Source organism: Oncorhynchus kisutch, linkage group LG4 (assembly GCF_002021735.2).
Source record: "Oncorhynchus kisutch isolate 150728-3 linkage group LG4, Okis_V2, whole genome shotgun sequence".
In the NCBI taxonomy this organism is placed as follows: domain Eukaryota; kingdom Metazoa; phylum Chordata; class Actinopteri; order Salmoniformes; family Salmonidae; genus Oncorhynchus; species Oncorhynchus kisutch.
In genome coordinates, this window is record NC_034177.2 from 21845285 (window position 1) to 21869885 (window position 24601).

A 24601-nucleotide genomic window follows, 5' to 3' on the forward strand; every position below is an offset into this window, starting at 1 on the left:
AGCTATTCCCTCCGCAAGGCTATCAAACAAGCTAAGCGCCAGTACAGAGACAAAGTAGAATCTCAATTCAACGGCTCTGGAAGGCCAACAGGTGGAGCAAGGTATGTGTCATTCACCACCCCGTCCCCACACACTCTCCAAATACCCCCAGGCCCCTTGGAGGGACCACACCACCCGCCCCTCTGTAATGCTAACAGTCACCTCTAGCCGCTGGGACGCCAATGCAAACACAGTCAAGGGCTTCCCAGTGTCCCCAGATAGTAGACCATATAAAGTACTGTACACACTGAGCACCTGTCCAATCACTGAGTACCTGTCCAATCACTGAGCACCTGTCCAATCACTGAGCACCTGTCCAATCACTGAGCAGTTTATATACTCTTGTACCAAACGTCCTTCCGATGTGAGTTAAACACCACAGGCTACATTTACATAACTGTTTATGCAATGCACCATACTTGTATACTTGTGAGAGGAAATGTTATGGGAATTCAATGAAGCTTGTGCTGTGCATTCGCTCTCTCTCCTGGGCTTGACTAGTTATCATGCTAGTTCCTTTATATTTCTTGCACTCTTTTCAAAACAGCAGTGGCTAGTTGCCCAGTGCCTTTTGGGTGCATTTTCCTGCACCAATGCAGCATGCTGGACAAAGGTTTTAACATGCAACTGACACTTCTAAAAAATCACAAATGCAAGAAGGTACCTACTTTCTACAGACAGACAGATCCCACTGGGCACAAACTTGTTGAATCAATGTTTCAATGTAATTTGTAACTGTTTGTAACGTGGAATCTTTATGAAAAATACATTGGATTTGCAAAAAGTCGTCAATGTTTTTGTTTTGAGAGTCAAATTTCAACCACAGAATGATATCATCATGGTAACACATATTCAACATAGACAAACCTTGTATAAAATATGTTGAATTTGTACCTTTAAATAATGTCAGATCTTCAACGTTATATCCACTATCAGAAAAAAAACAATAGACTGGGCAGCAACTCCTACTGCAGAGCTGATCTATCTACAGCTATCCATTTGGTCTCCCATCCCATTTAATGAAGTCCAGCCCAGCTTTGATATTTGTCACTGACTACTGCCAGTGTGCTATTGTGACAATGATTATTGAGAGATCTCTTAACTAAATAGATTCACTGTAGCTAAGAGGATCATTACAAAGGGTAGGTTTTACAGAGCAAATTAAATGTAGCCATACTCTCTCTATAAATCCTATTTCATCAATGATACTATTTAGGCCTATATAACATTTGCGAAGTCATCGTCAGCTATTGTTTCAATTCAAACCAGGGTTCAACTAAACATAGACAATACATATAAGACTAGTGTTTCACGCTTTGGTTGATGTCAAATTTAGTCTTCAAGTTAATAAGGAATATGTTGGATTTACATCTCCATTTCAACCAAAAATCTAAATGAAAGAAAATGACTAAATCAAATCAAACTTTATTTAAAATGCAGTTAAAGTTTGATTTGATTTAGTCCTTTAGCAGTGCTAGGAGACAGGAAATCCATGAGCCCAAATGTATCACAAGGCCACCAGAGAGTAAAGGAGATGGAGGTGGAGGGAGCTTTGTCATGTTCTGACAGGTTGTCCAAAGCAGAGGAAGGAGTAGTTGTCTGTCTGTAAGTGGTGACTGTTTAACAGTCTGATGGCCTGGAGATAGAAGCTGTTTATCAGTCTCTCGGTCCCCGCTTTGATGCGCCTTTACTGTCTCCGCCTTCTAGATGGTAGCGGGGTGAACAGGCCTTCCTGTGACACCAGGTGCTGTAGATGTCCTGACAGGCGGGCAGTGTGCCCCCGGTGATGCGTTGGGCTGACTGCACCACCCCCTGGAGAGCCTTGCAGTTGTGGACATTGCAATTGTCATACCAGGCAGTGATACAGCCCGACAGCATGCTCTCTATGGTGCATCTGTAGAAGTTTGTGAGGGGCCAAGTCAAATTTCTTCAGCCTCCTGAGGTTGAAGAGGAATTGTGGCTTGTTCTTCACCACCGTGTCTGTTTGAATGGACCATTTAAGTTTGTCATTGATGTGCAAGCTGAGGAACTTGAAGCTTTTCACCCTGTCTACTGCGTTCCCATCAGAGAGTAGCAATCAATGGTCAAGAGGGCTCGATGTGCGAGTAGCATAGGAGATGTGTTGATAGAACTTCAATAGCGTTTTCCTCAGATGTCCTTTATTAAAGGCCCCAGCTACAATAAATGCAGCCTCTGGATATGCGGTTTCCAGTTTGCACAAAGTCCAGTGTAGTTCCTTGAGAGCCGTCCCTGTGTCTGCTTGGGTGGGAAAATACACAACCATGACAATGCCCGAAGAAAATTATTTTGGGAGGTAATGCCGTAATTCTCTCACTCTATCAGGCCCCCTGAAGATGTCCAGTATTTAAGTAATGTTTCTGTTGGACACAACATGGAGAGCAAAGAGAGCTCCTCATATCCTGTATGCTCCTCACGCCCAAAGTGTGGTTGTGAAATCCCCATTGGGAGTCCATCACTGTCTTCCTCCATTAGACCACTGCCACTTCCCAGCCTTTCTGGGCCTCACTCTCCCTTTCCCTCCCTGGTGTCTGGAAGCAATCATCTCCCTTCACATACCACCAGAAACCATGAAATCCACAACTAGAGCATAAAGACATGTTTTATATCTTAACATTCATGCCTGTGACAACTTTGGAAACCTCAGCACCCAGCGTTTGGGCTTTTCAAACAGCTAGCCACTCAATCCCCTCAGTCGCCTCTGAATGGGGTCTGCTGAAGGGGTACGAGAGAGGAGGGGGGTGTGGGGGTCTGTAAGCAAAGGGTAAGGACCGCCTGTGGAGCTCTTGGTGTGGAGCGGCCCATGCTAAGGAGTGGAGTGGCGGCAAGCTCACTGATTGGTCTGTGACAGCTGCATGTTCTGCCTCTCTGTGATCAACCACTGTGCAAAAACATGTCTGTGGGTCGGCTGCACTCTCCTCTCTCCTTTAAAACCCATACAATTAAAATCACAGGTTCTACTACTAGGCTCTTCTCAAATTCTATTTAAATTCTAATTGAATTCTAACACAAACAAATATATTTTCGTGAACAAAAACAACATGCTGTAGATGGGTAGAGAGCAGCAGTTTCTGGAGAACTCAACTCAAACATCAAATAGTGTGCTTAGTGTACTACTCCGGCGCCGACAGAGATGGCCGCCTCGCTTCGCGTTCCTAGGAAACTATGCAGTTTTTTGTTTTTTTACGTGTTATTTCTTACATTAGTACCCCAGGTCATCTTAGGTTTCATTACATACAGTCGAGAAGAACTACTGAATATAAGATCAGCATCAACTCACCATCAGTACGACCAAGAATATGTTTTTCGCGACGCGGATCCTGTGTTCTGCCTTACAAACAGTACAACGGAGTGGATCCTATGCAGCGACCCAAAAAAACGACTCCGAAAGAGAGGGAAACGAGGCGTCTTCTGGTCAGACTCCGGAGACGGGCACACCGTGCACCACTCCCTAGCATTCTTCTTGCCAATGTCCAGTCTCTTGACAACAAGGTTGATGAAATCCGAGCATGGGTAGCATTCCAGAGGGACATCAGAGACTGTAACGTTCTTTGCTTCACGGAAACGTGGCTCACCGGAGAGACGCTATCCGAAGCGGTGCAGCCAACGGGTTTCTCCACGCATCGCGCCGACAGAAACAAACATCTTTCTGGTAAGAAGAGGGGCGGGGGCGTATGCCTTATGGCCAACGTGACATGGTGTGATGAAAGAAACATACAGGAACTCAAATCCTTCTGTTCACCTGATTTAGAATTCCTCACAATCAAATGTAGACCGCATTATCTACCAAGAGAATTCTCTTCGATTATAATCACAGCCGTATATATCCCCCCCCCCCCAAGCAGACACATCGATGGCTCTGAACTAACTTTATTTAACTCTCTGCAAACTGGAAACGATTTATCCGGAGGCTGCATTCATTGTAGCTGGGGATTTTAACAAGGCTAATCTGAAAACAAGACTCCCTAAATTTTATCAGCATATCGATTGCGCAACCAGGGGTGGAAAGACCTTGGATCATTGTTACTCTAACTTCCTCGACGCATATAAGGCCCTGCCCCGCCCCCCTTTCGGAAAAGCTGACCACGACTCCATTTTGTTGATCCCTGCCTACAGACAGAAACTAAAACAAGAGGCTCCCACGCTGAGGTCTGTCCAACGCTGGTCCGACCAAGCTGACTGCACACTCCAAGACTGCTTCCATCACGTGGACTGGGAGATGTTTCGTATTGCGTCAGATAACAACATTGACGAATACGCTGATTCAGTGTGCGAGTTCATTAGAACGTGCGTTGAAGATGTCGTTCCCATAGCAACGATTAAAACATTCCCTAACCAGAAACCGTGGATTGATGGCAGCATTCGTGTGAAACTGAAAGCGCGAAACACTGCTTTTAATCAGGGCAAGGTGTCTGGTAACATGACCGAATACAAACAGTGCAGCTATTCCCTCCGCAAGGCTATCAAACAAGCTAAGCGCCAGTACAGAGACAAAGTAGAATCTCAATTCAACGGCTCAGACACAAGAGGCATGTGGCAGGGTCTACAGTCAATCACGGACTACAGGAAGAAATCCAGCCCAGTCACGGACCAGGATGTCTTGCTCCCAGGCAGACTAAATAACTTTTTTGCCCGCTTTGAAGACAATACTGTGCCACTGACACGGCCTGCAACGAAAACATGCGGTCTCTCCTTCACTGCAGCCGAGGTGAGTAAGACATTTAAACGTGTTAACCCTCGCAAGGCTGCAGGCCCAGACGGCATCCCCAGCCGTGCCCTCAGAGCATGCGCAGACCAGCTGGCCGGTGTGTTTACGGACATATTCAATCAATCCCTATACCAGTCTGCTGTTCCCACATGCTTCAAGAGGGCCACCATTGTTCCTGTTCCCAAGAAAGCTAAGGTAACTGAGCTAAATGACTACCGCCCCGTAGCACTCACATCCGTCATCATGAAGTGCTTTGAGAGACTAGTCAAGGACCATATCACCTCCACCCTACCTGACACCCTAGACCCACTCCAATTTGCTTACCGCCCAAATAGGTCCACAGACAATGCAATCTCAACCACACTGCACACTGCCCTAACCCATCTGGACAAGAGGAATACCTATGTGAGAATGCTGTTCATCGACTACAGCTCGGCATTCAACACCATAATACCCTCCAAGCTCGTCATCAAGCTCGAGACCCTGGGTCTCGACCCCGCCCTGTGCAACTGGGTACTGGACTTCCTGACGGGCCGCCCCCAGGTGGTGAGGGTAGGCAACAACATCTCCTCCCCGCTGATCCTCAACACTGGGGCCCCACAAGGGTGCGTTCTGAGCCCTCTCCTGTACTCCCTGTTCACCCACGACTGCGTGGCCACGCACGCCTCCAACTCAATCATCAAGTTTGCGGACGACACAACAGTGGTAGGCTTGATTACCAACAACGACGAGACGGCCTACAGGGAGGAGGTGGGGGCCCTCGGAGTGTGGTGTCAGGAAAATAACCTCACACTCAACGTCAACAACACTAAGGAGATGATTGTGGACTTCAGGAAACAGCAGAGGGAACACCCCCCTATCCACATCGATGGAACAGTAGTGGAGAGGGTAGCAAGTTTTAAGTTCCTCGGCATACACATCACAGACAAACTGAATTGGTCCACTCACACAGACAGCATCGTGAAGAAGGCGCAGCAGCGCCTCTTCAACCTCAGGAGGCTGAAGAAATTCGGCTTGTCACCAAAAGCACTCACAAACTTCTACAGATGCACAATCGAGAGCATCCTGGCGGGCTGTATCACCGCCTGGTATGGCAACTGCACCGCCCTCAACCGTAAGGCTCTCCAGAGGGTAGTGAGGTCTGCACAACGCATCACCGGGGGCAAACTACCTGCCCTCCAGGAAACCTACACCACCCGATGCTACAGGAAGGCCATAAAGATCATCAAGGACATCAACCACCCGAGCCACTGCCTGTTCACCCCGCTGTCATCCAGAAGGCGAGGTCAGTACAGGTGCATCAAAGCTGGGACCGAGAGACTGAAAAACAGCTTCTATCTCAAGGCCATCAGACTGTTAAACAGCCACCACTAACATTGAGTGGCTGCTGCCAACACACTGTCAATGACACTGACTCAACTCCAGCCACTTTAATAATGGGAATTGATGGGAAATGATGTAAATATATCACTAGCCACTTTAAACAATGCTACCTTATATAATGTTACTTACCCTACATTATTCATCTCATATGCATACGTATATACTGTACTCTATATCATCGACTGCATCCTTATGTAATACATGTATCACTAGCCACTTTAACTATGCCACTTTGTTTACATACTCATCTCATATGTTATACTGTACTCGATATCATCTACTGTATCTTGCCTATGCTGCTCTGTACCATCACTCATTCATATATCCTTATGTACATATTCTTTATCCCCTTACACTGTGTATAAGACAGTAGTTTTTTGGAATTGTTAGTTAGATTACTTGTTCGTTATTACTGCATTGTCGGAACTAGAAGCACAAGCATTTCGCTACACTCGCATTAACATCTGCTAACCATGTGTATGTGACAAATAAAATTTGATTTGATTTGATTTTAACTATGACAAGTGTAATCCTCGGCAATGAAAACCAAAAGTATTTTGGAAAGAGATTAGAATCAAATTTCTTAAGCCGTAACAGTTGTTAAAATCGTAATAGGAGGCTCTATTACATCCCACTTTGGGATATTAAAAAAGACAGCCTTTAAATGAGGCCTCGTTCTTTTGATTAAACCTTCATCTGAGGTCTGATTTCTCTTTATGCCTTTTGTTCTCCTTCCAAAATGTTAAGGAGTAAAAATGTCACTTAAATGGTACACCCTAGAGATGATGATGTAGGCCTACACACAGTTCTAATACAACATGATACAGTATACTGTACATGAAGTGGGAACTTACAGTTTCTAAAGATATTGTGGCTGTATAGTGAGTATTTATACAGCTTTCTTCTAGAACCCTGGGGGTTGGTCTCCGGACCTAGATTAATCCTAGTCCTGGACTATGAATGGAGGGTCTCCATTGTACATGGTTCTTAGTCCTGGATAACACTTCATCTTTGTCCAGGAAACCTCTTTCTAATGAAATCCTGGAGTTCTATTAGTGCTGGAGAGCTTCCTTAGCATGTAGGTAGGATTCTCAATGACATCAAAGAGATGGGCCAGGTGATAGACCTGTGGATAAACTGACAATACGGCTCACACAGACACAACAACCGTAGGCTCAGAGGAAAACATATGTCTCTGTCTGCATTGTTCAAGGACATTGTGTAGAGGCATCATAGCCTGTGACGCAGACCCAGCAGACAAAAACAAGTATGTACTGTATGTTACAAAACATTGATGCTTAGTCCAGGTCAGAGAGAGTGAAAGGGGACATGATGGGAAAATGTATGTTTTTGTGTGAATTTGAGACTTGGTTGCTAGAGTAGCAAGCTGACAGACAGATAAGGATATATGTGCTGGCAATGCAATGACAACAACCTGATCGTGAACAGACTAGCTTGTGTGTCAGTCAATCTAATGTGTGTGTTTGTAGTGCTCTGCCACCTGTGGAGTAGGGGTCCAGAACAGAGATGCGTACTGCAGACTGAAGGGTACAGGGTGGGTGAGAGAGGAGCTGTGTGGTTCCCACAACCGTCCGGCCACTGCCCAGCCCTGCCAGGTTACTGAGTGTCTCCATCACACCTGGGCAGCTGGAGAGTGGCAAGATGTAAGTATAGACCACTATCTAGCTCGCTCTATGTCTATATCCCTCTCTTTTTATCTCACTTACCCTGTATTATTATTCTTCTCTCTCGCTCTCTCTCTCTGTCTCTCTCTCTCGCTCTCTCTCGCTCTCTCTGTCTCTCTCTCTCGCTCTCTCTGTCTCTCTCTCTCTCTCTCTGTCTCTCTCGCTCTCTCTGTCTCTCTCCCTCGCTCTCTCGGTCTCTCTCCCTCGCTCTCTCTCGCTCTCTCTCTCTGTCTCTCTCTCTCTCTGTCTCTCTCTCTCTGTCTCTGTCTCTGTCTCTGTCTCTCGCTCTCTCTCTGTCTCTCTCTCTGACACACAATCTCTACTCAACACACTTCATCACAGACACAAACAAGGACTTGTCACCTCCTCTCTGTATAACTGTCTTATTGTAGGTTATGGGTTTCTCCTGTCAAACTTCAAATTCACCCCTTTGTGCCATGGGTCCTGTTAAGGGGTTTACACTGTAGCCAACGTAGACATGCTCTCTTCACTCTCCACCTTCCCACAGACACTCTCTCGAAACCCTCCAGAATACCCAGAGACACCATGTGTGAGGCACAGTGATGGAGTGGAGCTGTCCACGGGATGTGTTAAGTTCTTATGGGTGACTGGACAAGCGCACAAAACACCAAGTTCCAGTGGAACTTCCATTTGGAATGCATTGCTTCTCCAAAATTCCACAAGGAAAAGAGAACCACATTTAAAAAAATGTCCTAGACAGATCTTCGGAGAGTCAATGTGCTTTCAAATACTACTTCATCAGTTGATTTATTAGATTGTATTAACATAGATTTGTTAGTAGAGACAGATTCCAGTTGCTAGCATGTGTGTTTAATGAACACACATCAGTCATGGATGTTTGTGTGCGAGAGACATAAGATCATCATACAGGAGATTGTTATTGGCAGTGCTCTCACACAGAGCTAGCGGACCAGACCAGCTGTGTTTGTGAGGTCACTGAGGTAGCCCAGCACTCCTGTATCAGACATGAGGGTTTAAACGATAACCATCACTCTATGATAAATCACATCAAAACCTCAAAGCACTGATCCATATCACATCCATGACTTTTGTCTAGTCGAGTGGCACTGCACTGTGTGACATGAGCACTGAGCAGTCCTCTTCAACTTAGTATTTTTTTCCCCTTGGCCACGCTCTTCCTTTCATGTCCCCCATACTCCGTCTCCAAACTTCAGGACACAAGACGAGTACCATGTAAGGACTTTGTGCTGCTTCCTCCAGAAACCTTTGCACGCACTCAGATTCTGTCTGTTGCGATGCATTCCGCTGACAGCCTCCTGGCTCATAAACAGACATTTCTGGCCCAAAAACCATTTCAGCATTCATAGCTGTGCTTAGAATATGAGATATTCTAATAAACAAAACACATATGCTTTAGCCATTCAAAACCTAGTGTTCCTCACATTGTAATTCTGGTCTTAACTTTTGACTACCTCTCTAAACCATCATTCCAATTCACTCAAAACCAATTTCTGTATCCACCCATGACTTGCCATTTCTTTTATGTCTGAGGTTGGCCTTGAAAGCAATGTGAGATGTCATATCATGCCCACTTTCCCTCCCCTGGATAAAGTGTAGAGCATGGACATCTGGAGAGCTAAGGAAACAACCAAGCCTGTCGGAACTTCTATTGGGTGTCTCTGCTAGCAGTCCAACACTGCCCCCTATGCCAATCTAAAGACATTACTCTTTGATCCACACATATCTATTAATCTCGTCCACCAGCTGGGTCTTTTTGTATCAAACATATATGCGGTAGCAATTGAGACTGGGGACAAGGTTACAGTTGTATTACTTTTAATACCTTTTGATGTTGACATGATGACTGATCCTCATATTGGCCTGTGTCTGTTCTCTGCAGTGTAACGCCACCTGTGGAGAAGGTATGAGGAACAGGAAGGTTCTGTGTGTGGGGGCCGAGCTGACCCCAGTCCAGGACGCCCTCTGTGACCCCTCGTCTTGCCCTGCCCTGCACCAGCCCTGCAGCAGAGCACCCTGCTACCACATGTGGATAACAGGAGAGTGGTCACAGGTACAGTAGGAACCTTGGTTTAGGAACCCTCTGCCTGGTCATACCTTTAAATACACCTATCATTGTGTCACTTGATAAAACAGTTCACCGGCAGTATTTGACTAGCCTAGGTCGTCAAACATAAATGTATATATTGAAGTGTTATTCCACAAATTGGTCTATATCCTTATCCACTGAGGTGTGATTTCAATTGTGTGTGATTTCCAGTGCTCTGCTAGCTGTGGCGTGGGCTACCAGCAGCGTATAGTGTCCTGCTCCATGAAGCCCTCCTCCACCCTGCACCCTTATGATGCCCAGTCCTCCGCCCTGTCCCACCCTCACTGTCCAGAGCCTCCCCCACCTAGCACCAGGCAGTGCCTCCTTTGGGACTGCCCACAAGCTGCCTACTGGAAAGTTGGCCCATGGAGCAAGGTGTGTTTCAGTGTGTTTGAGAGAGAGAAAGAGAGGGATGGAGAGAAAGAGAGAGAGGTAGTTAATGGTATCAGATAATGGTATTGAAACAACATATATGTTTTGTAAATTGAGTATGTAATATGTCAGTAGTTTCCATGTAATTCACTGTGTTGATGTCCTTTATGTGCTCCGCAGTGCTCCCAGACGTGTGGAGCGGGGGTAATGGAGCGCAGGGTAGAGTGTCTGTTCTCTAAAGGCCAACCGTCCAAACACTGCCGTCCAGCCGAGAGGCCTGAGTCACAGGCCACCTGTCGCAAGAGAGAGTGTGAGTCTCTACAGTACCACTACTACTACTACATACAGTGCATTCGGAAAGTATTCAGCCCTATTGACTTTTTCCACATTTCGTTACGTTACAGCCTTATTCTAAAAATGATTAAATAAACCTTTGCCTCATCAATCTACACACAATACCCCATAATGACAAAGCAAAAACAGATTTTTAGACATTTTTGCAAATGAAAAGAAATACCTTATTTACATAAGTATTCAGACCCTTTGCTATGAGACTCGAAACTGAGCTCAGGTGCATCCTGTTTCCATTGATCATCCTTGAGATGTCTTTACAACTTGTTTGAAGTCCACATGTGGTAAATTCAATTGATTGGACATGATTTGGAAAGGCGCACACCTGTCTATATAAGGTCCCACAGTTGACAGTGCATGTCAGAGCAAAAACCAAGCCATGGGGTCGAAGGAATTGCTCCGAGACAGGATTGTGTCAAGGCACAGATCTGTGGAAGGCTACCAAAAAATGTCTGCAGCATTGAAGGGCCCCAAGTAGAGAGTGGCCTCCATAATACTTAAATGGAAATAGCTTGGAACCACCAAGACTCTTCCTAGAGCTGGCTGCCCGGCCGAACTGAGCAATCTTGGGGAAACGGGCCTTGGTCTGGGAGGGGACAAAGAACCCGATGGTCACTCTGACAGAGCTCCAAAGTTCCTCTATGGAGATGGGAGAAACTTCCAGAAGGACAACTGTCTCTGTAGCACTCCACCAATGTGGCCTTTATGGTAGAGTGGCAAGACGGAAGCCACTCCTCAGTAAAAGGCACATGACGGCCCGCTTGGAGTTTGCCAAAGACACCTAAAGGACTCTCAAACCATGAGAAACAAGATTCTCTGGTCTGATGAAACCATGATTTAACTGTTTGGCCTGATTGCCTAGCGTCACATCTGGAGGAAACCTGGCACCATCCATACGTTGAAGCATGGTGGTGGCAGCCTCATGCTGTAGGGATGTTTTTCTTTGACAGGGACTGGGAGACTAGTCAGAGAGATCCTTGATGAAAACCTGCTCCAGAGTGCTCAGGACCTCAGACTGGGGTGAAGGTTCACATTCCAACAGGACAACGACCATAAGCACACAGCTAATACAACAGGAGTGGCTTTGGGACAAGTCTCTGAATGTCCTTGAGTTGCTCAGCAAGAGCCAGGACTTGAACCCGATTGATTATCTCTGGAGAGACTTGCAAATAGCTGTGCAGCAATGCTCCCCATTCAACCTGACAGAACTTGAGAGGATCTGCAGAGAAGAATGGAAGAAACTCCCAATTTATTTTTAGATTTAACCTTTATTTAACTAGGCAAGTCAGTTAAGAACAAATTATTTTTTACATTGGCACACCTGTCAATCTTGTAGCATCATACCCAAAAAGACTCGAGGCTGTAATCGCTGCCAAACGTGCTTCAACAAAATGCTGAGTAAAGGGTCTGAATACTTATGTAAATATGATATTTCAGTTTTTAATTTTTAATAAATTAGCAAAAAATAAAAAACATTCAGTTTTTGCTTCGTCATTACGTGGAATTGTGTGTAGATTAATGAGGAAAACAATTATTGAATACATTTTAGAATAAGGCTGTAACCTAACAAAATGTGGAAAATCTCAATGGGTCTGAATACTTTCAGAAGGCACTGTATCACAGGAGGTTGGTGGCACCTTAATCCATGTATTCATGCCATTACATTTACTCTGTTCCAGCCATTATTTTGAGCCATCCTTCCCCCAGCAGCCTCCACTGATGTATATCTCACCATACAATCATCTTCCAATGGGTGTGTTTTTCCTCTGTAGTTCTAATGAAGGATCGGTGCAAGCTCTTCTGTCGGGTTGCCGGGACGATGGCCTACTATCAGCTGAAGGATCGCGTCATCCATGGCACGCCGTGTGGCCCAGCAACCCAACAGAAGAGCTTGCACCGATCCTTTATTTGCAAAACCTGTTTTTCTTCATCATTATGGGGTATTGTGTGTAAATTGATGAGAAAAAAAAACATAAATTTAATCCATTTTAGAATAAGGCTGTAATGGAACATAATGTGGTGAAAGTCAAGGGGTCTGAATACTTTCAGAATGCACTGTACATACAAACACACGCACACACTTCTACACAGCCTCTCTAATACTTCTCTCCACTACTTCTACACAGCCTCTCTAATACTTCTCTCCACTACTTCTACACAGCCTCTCTAATACTTGTCTCCACTACTTCTACACAGCCTCTCTAATACTTCTCTCCACTACTTCTACACAGCCTCTCTAATACTTCTCTCCACTACTTCTACACAGCCTCTCTAATACTTGTCTCCACTACTTCTACACAGCCTCTCTAATACTTCTCTCCACTACTTCTACACTTCTCTAATAATCCTCTCAACTACTTCTACACAGCCTCTCCCTGATAAACCCTTTCCATTCCCTCATGAACTGTACACAGTGGCTTTCAGAAAGTGTGCTTACAGCTATTGCAGCGCCGCAAGTATTAGGCCTACAACTTAAATGTGGTTTCCTTGACAACCTTCCTGATCCACGGAGTGCTTAAAAACCTCTTAGCACACGGATCCCGATTACGGGATCAAAATCGACAACATCTGGTGAAATTGCAGAGCGCCAAATTCCAAATAAAAAATCGCAATATTAAACATTCATCAAAATACCATTGTCTTACATGGTTCAAAAGCTTAGAATCCTGGTAATCGAACTGCGTTGTCAGATTTCAAAAAGGCTTTACGGCGAAAGCATAGCATTCGATAGGCTGAGGACAGCGCCTCACATTAGCATATTTTCCAAACCAGCACAGGCGTCACAAAATAACAAATAGCAATAAAATAAATCACTTACTTTTTAAGATCTTCCTCTGTTTACAATCCCAAGGGTCCCAGCTACACAATGAATTGTCGTTTTGTTCGATAAAGTCCTTCTTTATATCCCAAAAACGCTGTTTAGTTGGCGCCATTGAATTCAATAATCCACTCCTTCAAAATGGTTTAATATCTAAATAAACAATAATATTTCAGACGGAGATTACTATGTTCGAAAGGAAAAGAACGAAGAGTGCGCCCACGTTCACGCGTGCAAAAATACAACTTTTGCCCTGGCGCTCACCTTGGAAAGACTACAAATACTTCTTTATTTAAAAAAGAACAAGCCTAAATCCTTGTATAAAGACTGTTGCCACCACAAACATTGAGTGGCTGCTGCCAACACACTGACTCAACTCCAGCCACTTTCATAATGGGAATTGATGGAAATTGATGTAAAATATATCACTACTTTAAACAATGCTACTTAATATAATGTTTACATACCCTACATTACTCATCTCATATGTATATACTGTACTCTATATCATATACTGCATCTTTATGTAATACATGTATCACTAGCCACTTTAAACTATGCCACTTTGTTTACATACCCTACATTACTCATCTCATATGTATATAATGTACTCGATACCATCTACTGCATCTTGCCTATGCCGTTCTGTACCATCACTCATTCATATATCTTTATGTACATATTCTTTATCTCTTTACACATGTGTGTATAAGGTAGTAGTTTTGGAATTGTTGCATTGTCGGAACTAGAAGCACAAGCATTTCGCTACACTCGCATTAACATCTGCTAACCATGTGTATGTGACAAATAAATGTGATTTGATTTGATTTAGTGGAAGCCATAGGAACTGCAATCTGGGAGGCGGAAATTAGATTTCCCTCGGGTTTTTGCTTGCTATATCAGTTCTGTTATACTCACAGACAATATTTTAACAGTTTTAGACACACCTGAGTGTTTTCTATCCAATTCTACCAATTATATGTATATCCTATCTTCTGGGCCTGAATAACAGGCAGTTTACTTTGGGCATGTCAGACAGGCGGAAATTCAGGAAACTAGACCGTACGCTGAGAAGTTAATGGAAAACAGAAGTGTATAGTAATGGAATGAAATCAACTGTGCTGTATATCAGCCAACTGCCATATCTGATAGTGTCAACTTATTTCTTTATTTTAACAAATTGGGCATAACTTTAACCTTGTCTTTAAGCCTTTCTCTGAGCAATTGGTCTCTGAAACAATAAATAGTGAGTCAGAGTTCTCCACTCACACTGGTGACAGAGAGGCAGTCAGACAGTGTGCTGAGGCTAGAGCTGGGGCTAGAGCTGGGGCTGAGGCTAGAGCTGGGGCTGAGGCTAGAGCTAGGGCTGAGGCTAGAGCTAGGGCTGAGGCTAGAGCTGGGGCTGAGGCTAGAGCTGGGGCTGAGGCTAGAGCTGGGGCTGAGGCTGAGGCTAGAGCTGGGGCTGAGGCTAGAGCTGGGGCTGAGGCTAGAGCTGGGGCTGAGGCTGAGGCTAGGGCTGAGGCTAGGGCTGGGGCTGAGGCTGGGGCTGAGGCTAGAGCTGGGGCTGAGGCTAGAGCTGTGGCTGAGGCTAGAGCTGTGGCTGAGGCTAGAGCTGTGGCTGAGGCTAGAGCTGTGGCTGAGGCTAGAGCTGGGGCTGAGGCTAGAGCTGTGGCTGAGGCTAGAGCTGGGGCTGAGAATGAGACTAGAGCTGGGGCTGAGGTTGAGGCTAGAGCTGGGGCTGAGGCTGAGGCTAGAGCTGGGGCTGAGGCTAGAGCTGGGGCTGAGGCTAGAGCTGGGGCTGGGGCTGAGGCTAGAGCTGGGGCTGAGGCTAGAGCTGGGGCTGAGGCTAGAGCTGGGGCTGAGGCTAGAGCTGGGGCTGAGGCTAGAGCTAGGGCTGAGGCTAGGGCGGGGCTGAGGCTGGGGCTGAGACTAGAGCTGGGGCTGAGGCTAGAGCTGGGGCTGAGGCTAGAGCTAGGGCTGAGGCTAGAGCTAGGGCTGAGGCTAGAGCTGTGGCTGAGGCTAGAGTTGTGGCTGAGGCTAGAGCTGTGGCTAGAGCTGGGGCTGAGAATGAGGCTAGAGCTGGGGCTGAGGCTAGAGCTGGGGCTGAGGCTAGAGCTGGGGCTGAAGCTAGAGCTGGGGCTGAAGCTAGAACTGGAGCGGCTGAGGCTATAGCTGAGGCTGAGGCTAGAGCTGGGGTAATGCTGATGTTGAGACTGGGGCTGACTGGAGCTGAGACTTTGCCTGAGACTAAGGCTGGGGCTGATGCTAAGGCTGGGGCTGAGGATGGGGCTGTGGCGGTCTTCACTTTTGACCCTGTGTGATAGCTGAGTTGGTTCCTGGCCAAGGTTTGCAGGTTCATGCCCCACATTGCAGATGTTTACACACGGCCAGGGGATTGTGCTGGAGCATTGTGCCGCTTGTCTCTTGCCAAGTCATGCATCGGGCGAAATTAAAATGCTCGGGGGACAGCTAGTTCACCAGTCAAATATTAATGCTAATCAGCTAATCAGAAGAGAAAACTGGACTCCAACCACACAGGAACAATAATAGAGAATATAAGTAAAGTTAGATGTTCTTATTTTCAGCAAGGCCCCCCAGTGTTGAGCTCATACTCACACCTTGGCCAGATAACAAGCATCTTCATGAGTTTTTCCTGCTGTTTATTTATTGGAACGCTTGTAGCATTTTGTTGTTGAACACTTTCATTGTTTGACCTATTTACAAGAACTATGTGAAGTCTACTTTAGACTCTTCTTCAGTTATAGGTCAAATCTACAGTACCAGTCAAAAGTTTGAACAGAAGAGCTTATTACATTTTTTTTTTTTTTTTTTGTACTATTTTCTGCATTGTAGAATAATACTGATGACATCAAAACTATGAAATAACACATATGGAATCATGTAGTAAGCAAAACAATGTTAAACAAATCAAATATATTATATATTTCAGATTTTTCAAAGTAGCCACCCTTTACCTTGATGACAGCTTTGTACACTCTTGTCATTCTCTCAACCAGCTTCACCTGGAATGCTTTTCCAACAGTCTTGAAGGAGTTCCCACATATGCTGAACACTTGTTGGCTGCTTTTCCTTCACTCTGCGGTCCAACTCATCCCAAACCATCTCAATTGGGTTGAGGTTGGGTGATTGTGGAGGCCAGGTCATCTGATGCAGCACTCCATCACTCTCCTTCTTGGTCAAACAGCCCTTACACAGCCTGGAGGTGTGTTGGGTCATTGTCCTGTTGAAAACAAAGGTGCAAACCAGATGGGATGGTGTATTGCTGCAGAATTCTGTGTTAGCCCTGTTGGTTAATTGTGCCTTGAATTCTAAATAAATCACAGATAGTGTCACCAGCAAAGCTCCCCCACAGTAATTGGAGGAGCCTATTGTTTGGGATGTGCAACCTGAAAACTAGCTGTTATTGGCAGAGAGGAGGACACACTCTCTTTGATATATTGGTCTATTGACTTATAATATGTTACAGTATTGGTCAATATACCGCCTAGTGATGTCTCCCCAACCCAGCCAAACATGCTGAAATTTCAGGTGGTCTTTTCAAACAGATCTTATACTAAAAGTGCATTATCACATGTGTGTGTGTGTGTGTGTGTGTGTGTGTGTGTGTGTGTGTGTGTGTGTGTGTGTGTGTGTGTGTGTGTGTGTGTGTGTGTGTGTGTGTGTGTGTGTGTGTGTGTGTGTGTGTGTGTGTGTGTGTGTGTGTGTGTGTGTGTGTGTGTGTGTGTGTGTGTGTGTGTGTGTGTGTGTGTGTGTGTGTGTGTATACAGTTGAAGTTGGAAGTTTAGATTTTAAAAAACAATGTTTACCTTTATTTAACTAGGCAAGTCAGTTAAGAACAAATTCTTATTTTCAATGATGGCTTAGGAACAGTGGGTTAACTACCTTGTTCAGGGGCAGAACGACAGATTTTTACCTTGTTAGGTCAGGATTTGGTCTTGCAACCTTTCAATTACTAGTCCAATGCTCTTACCACTAAACAACCTGCCGCCCCTGCGGCATACACCTTAGCCAAATACATTTATGCTACATTTTTCAATTTCCTGACATTTAATCCGAGTAAAAATTCCCTGTCTTAGGTCAGTTAGGAGCACCACTTTATTTTAAGAATGTGAATTGTCAGAATAATAGTAGAGAGAATGATTTATTTCAGCTTTTATTTTTTTCATCACATTGCCAGTGGGTAAGACGTTTACATACATTCAATTCGTATTTAGTAGCATTGCCTTTCAATTGTTTAACTTGGGTCAAACATTTCGTGTAGCCTTCCACAAGCTTCCCACAATAAGTTAGGTGAATTTTGGCCCATTCCTCCTGCCAGAGCTGGTGTAGCTGAGTCAGGTTTGTAGGCCTCCTTGCTCGCACACACTTTTTCAGTTCTGCCCACACATTTTCTATAAGATTTAGGTCAGAGCTTTGTGATGGCCACTCCAATACCTTGACTTTGTTGTCCATTTTGCCACAACTTTGGAAGTATGCTTGGGGTCATTGTCCATTTGGAAGACCCATTTGCGAACAAGCTTAAACTTTCTGACTGATGTCTTGAGATGTTGCTTCAATACATCCACATAATCCTACCTCATGATGCCATCTATTTTGTGAAGTGCACTAGTCCCTCCTGCAGCAAAACACCCCCACAACATGATGCTGCCACCCCCATGCTTCACTGTTGGGATGGTGTTCTTTTCCTTGCAAGCCTCCCCCTTTTTCCTCCAAACATAATGATGGTCATTATAGCCAAACAGTTCTATTTGTGTTTCATCAGACCAGAGGACTTTTCTCCAAGAAGTACAATCTTTGTCCCCATATGCAGTTGCAAACCGTAGTCTGGCTTTTTTATGGCGGTTTTGGAGCAGTGGCTTCTTCCTTGCTGTGCGGCCTTTCAGGTTATGTTGATATAGGACTCGTTTTTACTGTGGATATAGATACTTTTTGTACCAGTTTCCTCCAGCATCTTCACAAGGTCATTTGTCTGTAAACAATTGTTGTAAAAATTACTTGTGTCATGCACTACGTAGATGTCCTAACCGACTTGCCAAAACTATAGTTTGTTAACAAGAGGTTTGTGAAGTGATTGAAAACCGTGTTTTAATGATTCCAACCTAAGTGTATGTAAACTTCTGACTTCAACTATACACTGCTCAAAAAAATAAAGGGAACACTAAAATAACACATCCTAGATCTGAATGAATGAAATATTCTTATTAAATACTTTTTTCTTTACAGTGTAGCCTAGTGTTTAGAGCATTGGACTAGTAACCGAAAGGTTGCAAGTTCAAATCCCCGAGCTGACAAGGTACAAAATCTGTCGTTCTGCCCTTGAACAGGCAGTTAACCCACTGTTCCTAGGCCGTCATTGAAAATAAGAATTTGTTCTTAACTGACTTGCCTAGTAAAATAAAGGTTAAAAAAAATGTGCTGACAGCAAAATCACACACAAATTATCAATGGAAATCAAATTTATCATCCCATGGAGGTCTGGATTTGGAGTGACACTCAAAAGTGGAAAACCACACTACAGGCTGATCCAACTTTGATGTAATGTCCTTAAAACAAGTCAAAATGAGGCTCAGTAGTGTGTGTGGCCTCCACGTGCCTGTATGACCTCCCTACAACGCCTGGGCATGCTCCTGATGAGGTGGCGGATGATCTCCTGAGGGATCTCCTCCCAGACCTGGACTAAAGCATCCACCAACTCCTGGACAGTCTGTGGTGCAACGTGGCGTTGGTGGATGGAGCGAGACATGATGTCCCAGATGTGCTCAATTGGATTCAGGTCTGGGGAACGGGCGGACCAGTCCATAGCATCAATGCCTTCCTCTTGCAGGAACTGCTGACACACTCCAGCCACATGAGGTCTAGCATTGTCTTGCATTAGGAGGAACCCAGGGCCAACCGCACCAGCATATGGTCTCACAAGGGCTCTGAGGATCTCATCTCGGTACCTAATGGCAGTCAGGCCACCTCTGGCGAGCACATGGAGGGCTGTGCGGCCCCCCAAAGAAATGCCACCCCACATCATGACTTGGCCTTGGTCTCATCTTTATAACGAACGTGACAGAAGATCCCACCAACAAAGGACCAAGCAGCGTGTTCAGGAGGAATGGACCTGGGAAGAGATCCTGGATGCAGGCGGGGGAGTATCGCCGTCCGAAGGAAGAAATCGAGGCAGCGAAAGCGGAACGGCGACATTACGAGGAGTTATACAAACGAGGCAAGCACGAGAGGCAACCCCTCCTAAAAATATGGGAGGGGCACACGGGGAGGTTGGCTGAGTCAGGTTGGAGACCTGAGCCAACTCCTCGTGCTTACCTTGGGGAGCGTGTGTCTGGTCAGACACCGTGTTACGCAGTGAGGCGCACGGTGTCTCCAGTTCGCATTCATAGCCCGGTGTGCTCTATTCCAGCTCCTCGCATTTGCCGGGTTAGAATTGGCCTCTGACTGGAGACCGGCTCAGCGCTCCTGGTCTCCAGTACACCTCCTTGGACCAGGATATCCTGCACCGGCTCTGCGTACTGTGTCTCCGGTGCATCTGCACAGCTCAGTGCGCCCTGTGCTAGCACCCCGCACTTGCCGGGCTCAAATGAGCATCCAGCCAGGACGCATTGTGCCAGCTTTTACGCTCCAGATCTCCAGTGCGCCCTGAGGTGCATGTCACCAGCCCGGTACCACCAGTGTCGGCATCACATACCAGACCTCCAGTGCGCCTCCACAGTCCAGTACGTCCTGTGCCTCCTCTCCGCACTCGCCCTGAGGTGCGTGTCATCGGCCCGGTGCCACCGGTCCCACGCATCAGGTCTCCAGTGCGCCTCCACAATCCAGTGCGTACTGTGCCTCCTCCCCGCACTCGCCCTGAGGTGCGTGTCATCAGCCCGGTACCACCAGTACCAGTCCCACGCATCAGACCTCCAGTGCGCCTCCACAGTCCAGAGCTTCCGGCGACAGTTCCCAGTCCAGAGCTTCCGGCAACGTTTCACAGTCCGGAACCGCCAACGATGGGCCACAGTCCGGAACATCCACCGACGGTCCACAGTCCGGAACCTCCACCGACGGTCTACAGACCGGAATCTCCACCGACGGTCCACAGTCCGGAACCTCCAACGACGGGCCACAATCCGGAACCTCCAACGACGGGCCACAGTCCGGAACCTGCAACGACGGTCCACAGTCCGGAACCTCGACCGACGGTCCACAGTCCGGAACCTCCACCGACGGTCCACTGTCCGGGGTCTCCAACAACGGACCCCAGTCCGGTGTCTTCGGCGACGGTCCCCAGTCCCGGGGTCTCCGGCGACAGTTCCCAGTCCGGGGCCTCCGGCGAAGATCCACGGTCCGGTTCTACAAAGGCGGAAACCCTCCCCTATAGGTTCAGGTTTGCGGCCGGGAGTCCGCACATTTGGGGGGGGGGGGGGGTGATATGGTGGCCTGATATGGTTCCCAATCAGAGGCAGCTGTTTATCGTTGTCTCTGATTGGGGATCATATTTAAGTAGCCATTTCCCTTTGGTGTTTGTGGGATCTTGTTCAATGTTTACTTGCCTGTCTGCACTATTCGTATAGCTTCACATTTCGTTTGTGCTTGTTTGTTTTGTTTGGTTGAGTTTCGGTTTTATTAAAAACATGTGGAACTCTACTCACGCTGCACCTTGGTCTCATCTTTATAACGAATGTGACAATATATATATATATATATATATATATATATATATATATATATAAATTATGTTTTTGAGTGCACTGCCCCTTTAAAATAATCTTAAAATATCTGTAAATTTTTACTGAAAAAATATATGGTAGATCGTGAACATTTGCGATGTATAGTATCTTGTTATGTTGAAACTAACCTACATACAGACCAGTACCATCCTATAAAACTGTAACACTAAGGACTGGATTCAATCCTTTTTGCAGAAGTATCGCAGAAGATCCTAATTAAAATGTGAAGGTAATTTCCGATTGAGCCGACGACATAAGCAGTGCTTACCGTGAATGCAGTCCCCGCGAATACAGGAACATTGCCTTTAGATTTCAAACAAGCTATAGTGCTGAACTTCTACGATGCTTTGGTGATACGGATTGAATCCAGCCCTAAAGGTGCTCCGTCTTATTTCTGATTATAGGTCAGTTGTTGACATCCTGCAGAGAGGTCCAGATGATACAGGGGGTGAGGATGGATGGGGAGTACTACCTGAAAGTCAAGTCCAGGATTCTACAGGTGTGTGCTCTCTGTCAGAATCACTGACTATCACTTCATCATTAATCATTTACAGGCCAGGTTTCAGCAATTGTTGTCTCAATGTGTTTCTTCCTAGATCTACTGTGCTGAGATGCAGACTGATTTCCCTAAGGAATATGTTACGCTGCGGAGTGGTCAGACAGACAACTACTCAGAGGTCTATGGATACAGGTGTGCTCATTGAAATTGGATTACCCTGTGTCTGTGCTTAATTCATTTTCTGTTTATGGACAGAATACACTATAATACTGTATATGATTCTAAATGAACATTAATTCAAAAGGTCATTACATGTAAGCAATGTATTGTAACGTATATGCTAGGAGTCAGGAAGCAGGTGCAGAAGGTGAGTTGTATAATGATAATAAGCAGATAAACAAAACAGAATAAACGTACTGAACGTGAGCATAACCAGAGGGGGAATGAGAGGTTCCTGGTGGAGAGCCAGACACGATCACCAGGATGGAACACGGGGGAGGAGTGTGTGTGTGAGTGACGAAGTGAGTTCTGGGTGTATTCTACCTAGGGAAGGAACCGGGCCCACTACCCCTGCCGGTCATGGCGGAAACTCCCCATCTGCCCGTTGGACTGAGGCTGGAACCTGAATGTGAGGCTGACCGTGGCACCCAGCTTATCCATGAAGGCTTTCCAGACCCGCGACGTGAATTGGGGACCACGTTCGGAAACTTTGTCCTCTGGAAGGCCACAGTCCCGGAAGACCTGCTGGAATAGTGCCTCAGCGACCTGGAGAGCAGTAGGTAGACCAGAGAGGGATAAAACGGTAGGATGCAGAGAATCTGTCAACAAAGGCCATAATAGTGGTAAAACCCATCAGAAAGAAAGATATCACTTACAAAGTCTATGGACATATTTGACCAAGGCCGCTGAGGCACGGAGTGGAGCGGGTTCCCTCTCCAGAGCCTGGCAGATGTCCTCATCTATGTCCCAACACAAGGGGCCAACGATTCGGGAGGACAGATTGATAGGCTGGAAGTCACTCACAGGACCCTCCACCAAACCACAGGGTGCAGGAAAGCAGGTCCTCTGGCATCCTGTTCAAGGATTCTCATCCTTGAACAGGAAATGGTGGGGTTATGTTGTTGGAGCAACAGGAGGCCAAGGATAACTTTGTGTACAGGTGCGGTGGTGGTGAGGAAGAGAAGGCTTTCCTGGTACATGGGTCCCACGGTAAGGGTGGGGGGGGGGGCTGGGATGTGCGTAATTGGGCCGGATACCAATGGTTGGGTATCCAGGTCTTGGACAGGAAAAGGAGAGGAGAGCGGGTATGAAGTTAGGTTCAGGGAGGAGGCAAGGGCCTGGTCGATAAAATTCCCAGCGGCACCTTGAGGGTCAGCCAGCCAGTGAAATGGGAACCAGAAAGGGTTTGCCGGAAAAAGATGATAATGGAATACTTATGCCTACCCTGGGAGATGGAAGGTCACAGGGCCACCCCATGTGCTCTAGTGGACCCCGGGTTGGGACGCACCAGACACCGCTAAAGCTGGTGCCCCTCCTGGCTTCAATAGGGACAGAGGCCCAGATGTCTACAGCAGCGCCTCTCTGCTGCAGAGAGGTGTGAGGCCCCTACCTCCATGGGGTCAGGCTGTGCCTCAGCACAGCCAAAGGAGGGAGGCGAGGTGGAAACCACCGCTCCCGAAGAAGATTATCCAGACGGATGGCCATCGCGATGAGAGCGTCCAAGGATATGTTGTCATCCCGACATGCCAACTCCATCTGGACCTCCTCGCACAGACCACTGTGGAATAGAGTGCGGACCACCGGCTCATCCCATCCGCTGGAGGCTGCCACAGTCCGAAGGTGAGGGCGTACTCTGCAGCAGTCTGGGCACCCTGCTGGAGTTGGAAAAGTCACTCACATCCCTCTTTGCTCTTTGGAGGATGGTCGAAATCCGCCCTGAACAGAGCCATGAACCTCTCATAGGAATCCAGCTCCCCCTCTCTCCCAGATGGCCGTAGCCCACTGCAACGCCTGTCCGGTCAGCAGGGAAAAGACTGTGGCAACCTTGGTCCTCTCGATGGTGGGGGCTCCTCTCTGATAGGCAAAATAGAGGGAGCACTGGAGAAGAAAGCCACGGCATCTCGATGGAGTACCGTCATAGTTCTCCGGAAGGGACCGTCGGGCAGGGCGGAAGGCTGGGGGACTGGCTCACTGTGACGACCCGTGGTAGGAGGCCCTCCATCAAAGGTATGGAGAACCTCACTGGTGGTGTTGATGCGTTGAAGAACGGGGAGGATCTCTTTCATGGTTGTACCCAGTAGAGCCAGTTGGTCGTGGTGTTGGTGGAGTAGATGACCCTGTTCCTCAACCATCATGAAGATGGGGTTATCTTCTGCTGCTTCCATTTTTTTCAGAGGCAGTATTCTGTAACGCATATGCTAGGAGTCATGAAGCAAATGCAGAAGGTGAGTTTAATAATGAGAATAAGCAGATAAACAAAACAGAAGAAGCGTACTGAACGTGAACAAAACCAATACTTCCTGAAGAGTGAGGCTACTGACAGCTAAATAAAGGGGAAGTAATCAAGGTAATGAAGTCCAGGTATGCATAACAATGGGGAGCAAGTGTGCGTAATGATGGTTGCCAGGTGTGCGTAATGTGCGCTGCCAGGACCGGTGGTTAGTAGACCGGCGACGTCGAGTGCTGGAGAGAGGGAACGGGAGTAGGCGTGAGATGTATATTATCTGAAACCTCATTTTTTTATGTCTAGGTTGCTGAATCCTTTTGATTGCCCCTACAACGACAGCAGAAGGCAGGACTGTGACTGCAGGAACGATTACTCTGCAGCGGGATACACTCTCTTCCATAAGGTCCGTCTGGACATCATCTCACTGAGGATAATGAGTGAGTAATGACCATGTGATTGA

General features: G+C 46.5%; 1 protein-coding gene across 1 annotated transcript in view; it reads left to right on the forward strand.

Annotated features, from left to right (window-relative positions):
- LOC109889236 (A disintegrin and metalloproteinase with thrombospondin motifs 20) overlaps positions 1-24601 on the forward strand; it is a 199781-nt gene that overhangs the window by 170252 nt on the left and 4928 nt on the right. Inside the window, exons 29-35 of the mRNA XM_020480514.2 lie at positions 7639-7812; positions 9716-9886; positions 10094-10297; positions 10475-10604; positions 21601-21695; positions 21793-21887; positions 24445-24578. Of these exons, the coding sequence (XP_020336103.1) occupies positions 7639-7812; positions 9716-9886; positions 10094-10297; positions 10475-10604; positions 21601-21695; positions 21793-21887; positions 24445-24578 (1003 nt within the window). The remainder of the gene's footprint in view (positions 1-7638; positions 7813-9715; positions 9887-10093; positions 10298-10474; positions 10605-21600; positions 21696-21792; positions 21888-24444; positions 24579-24601) is intronic.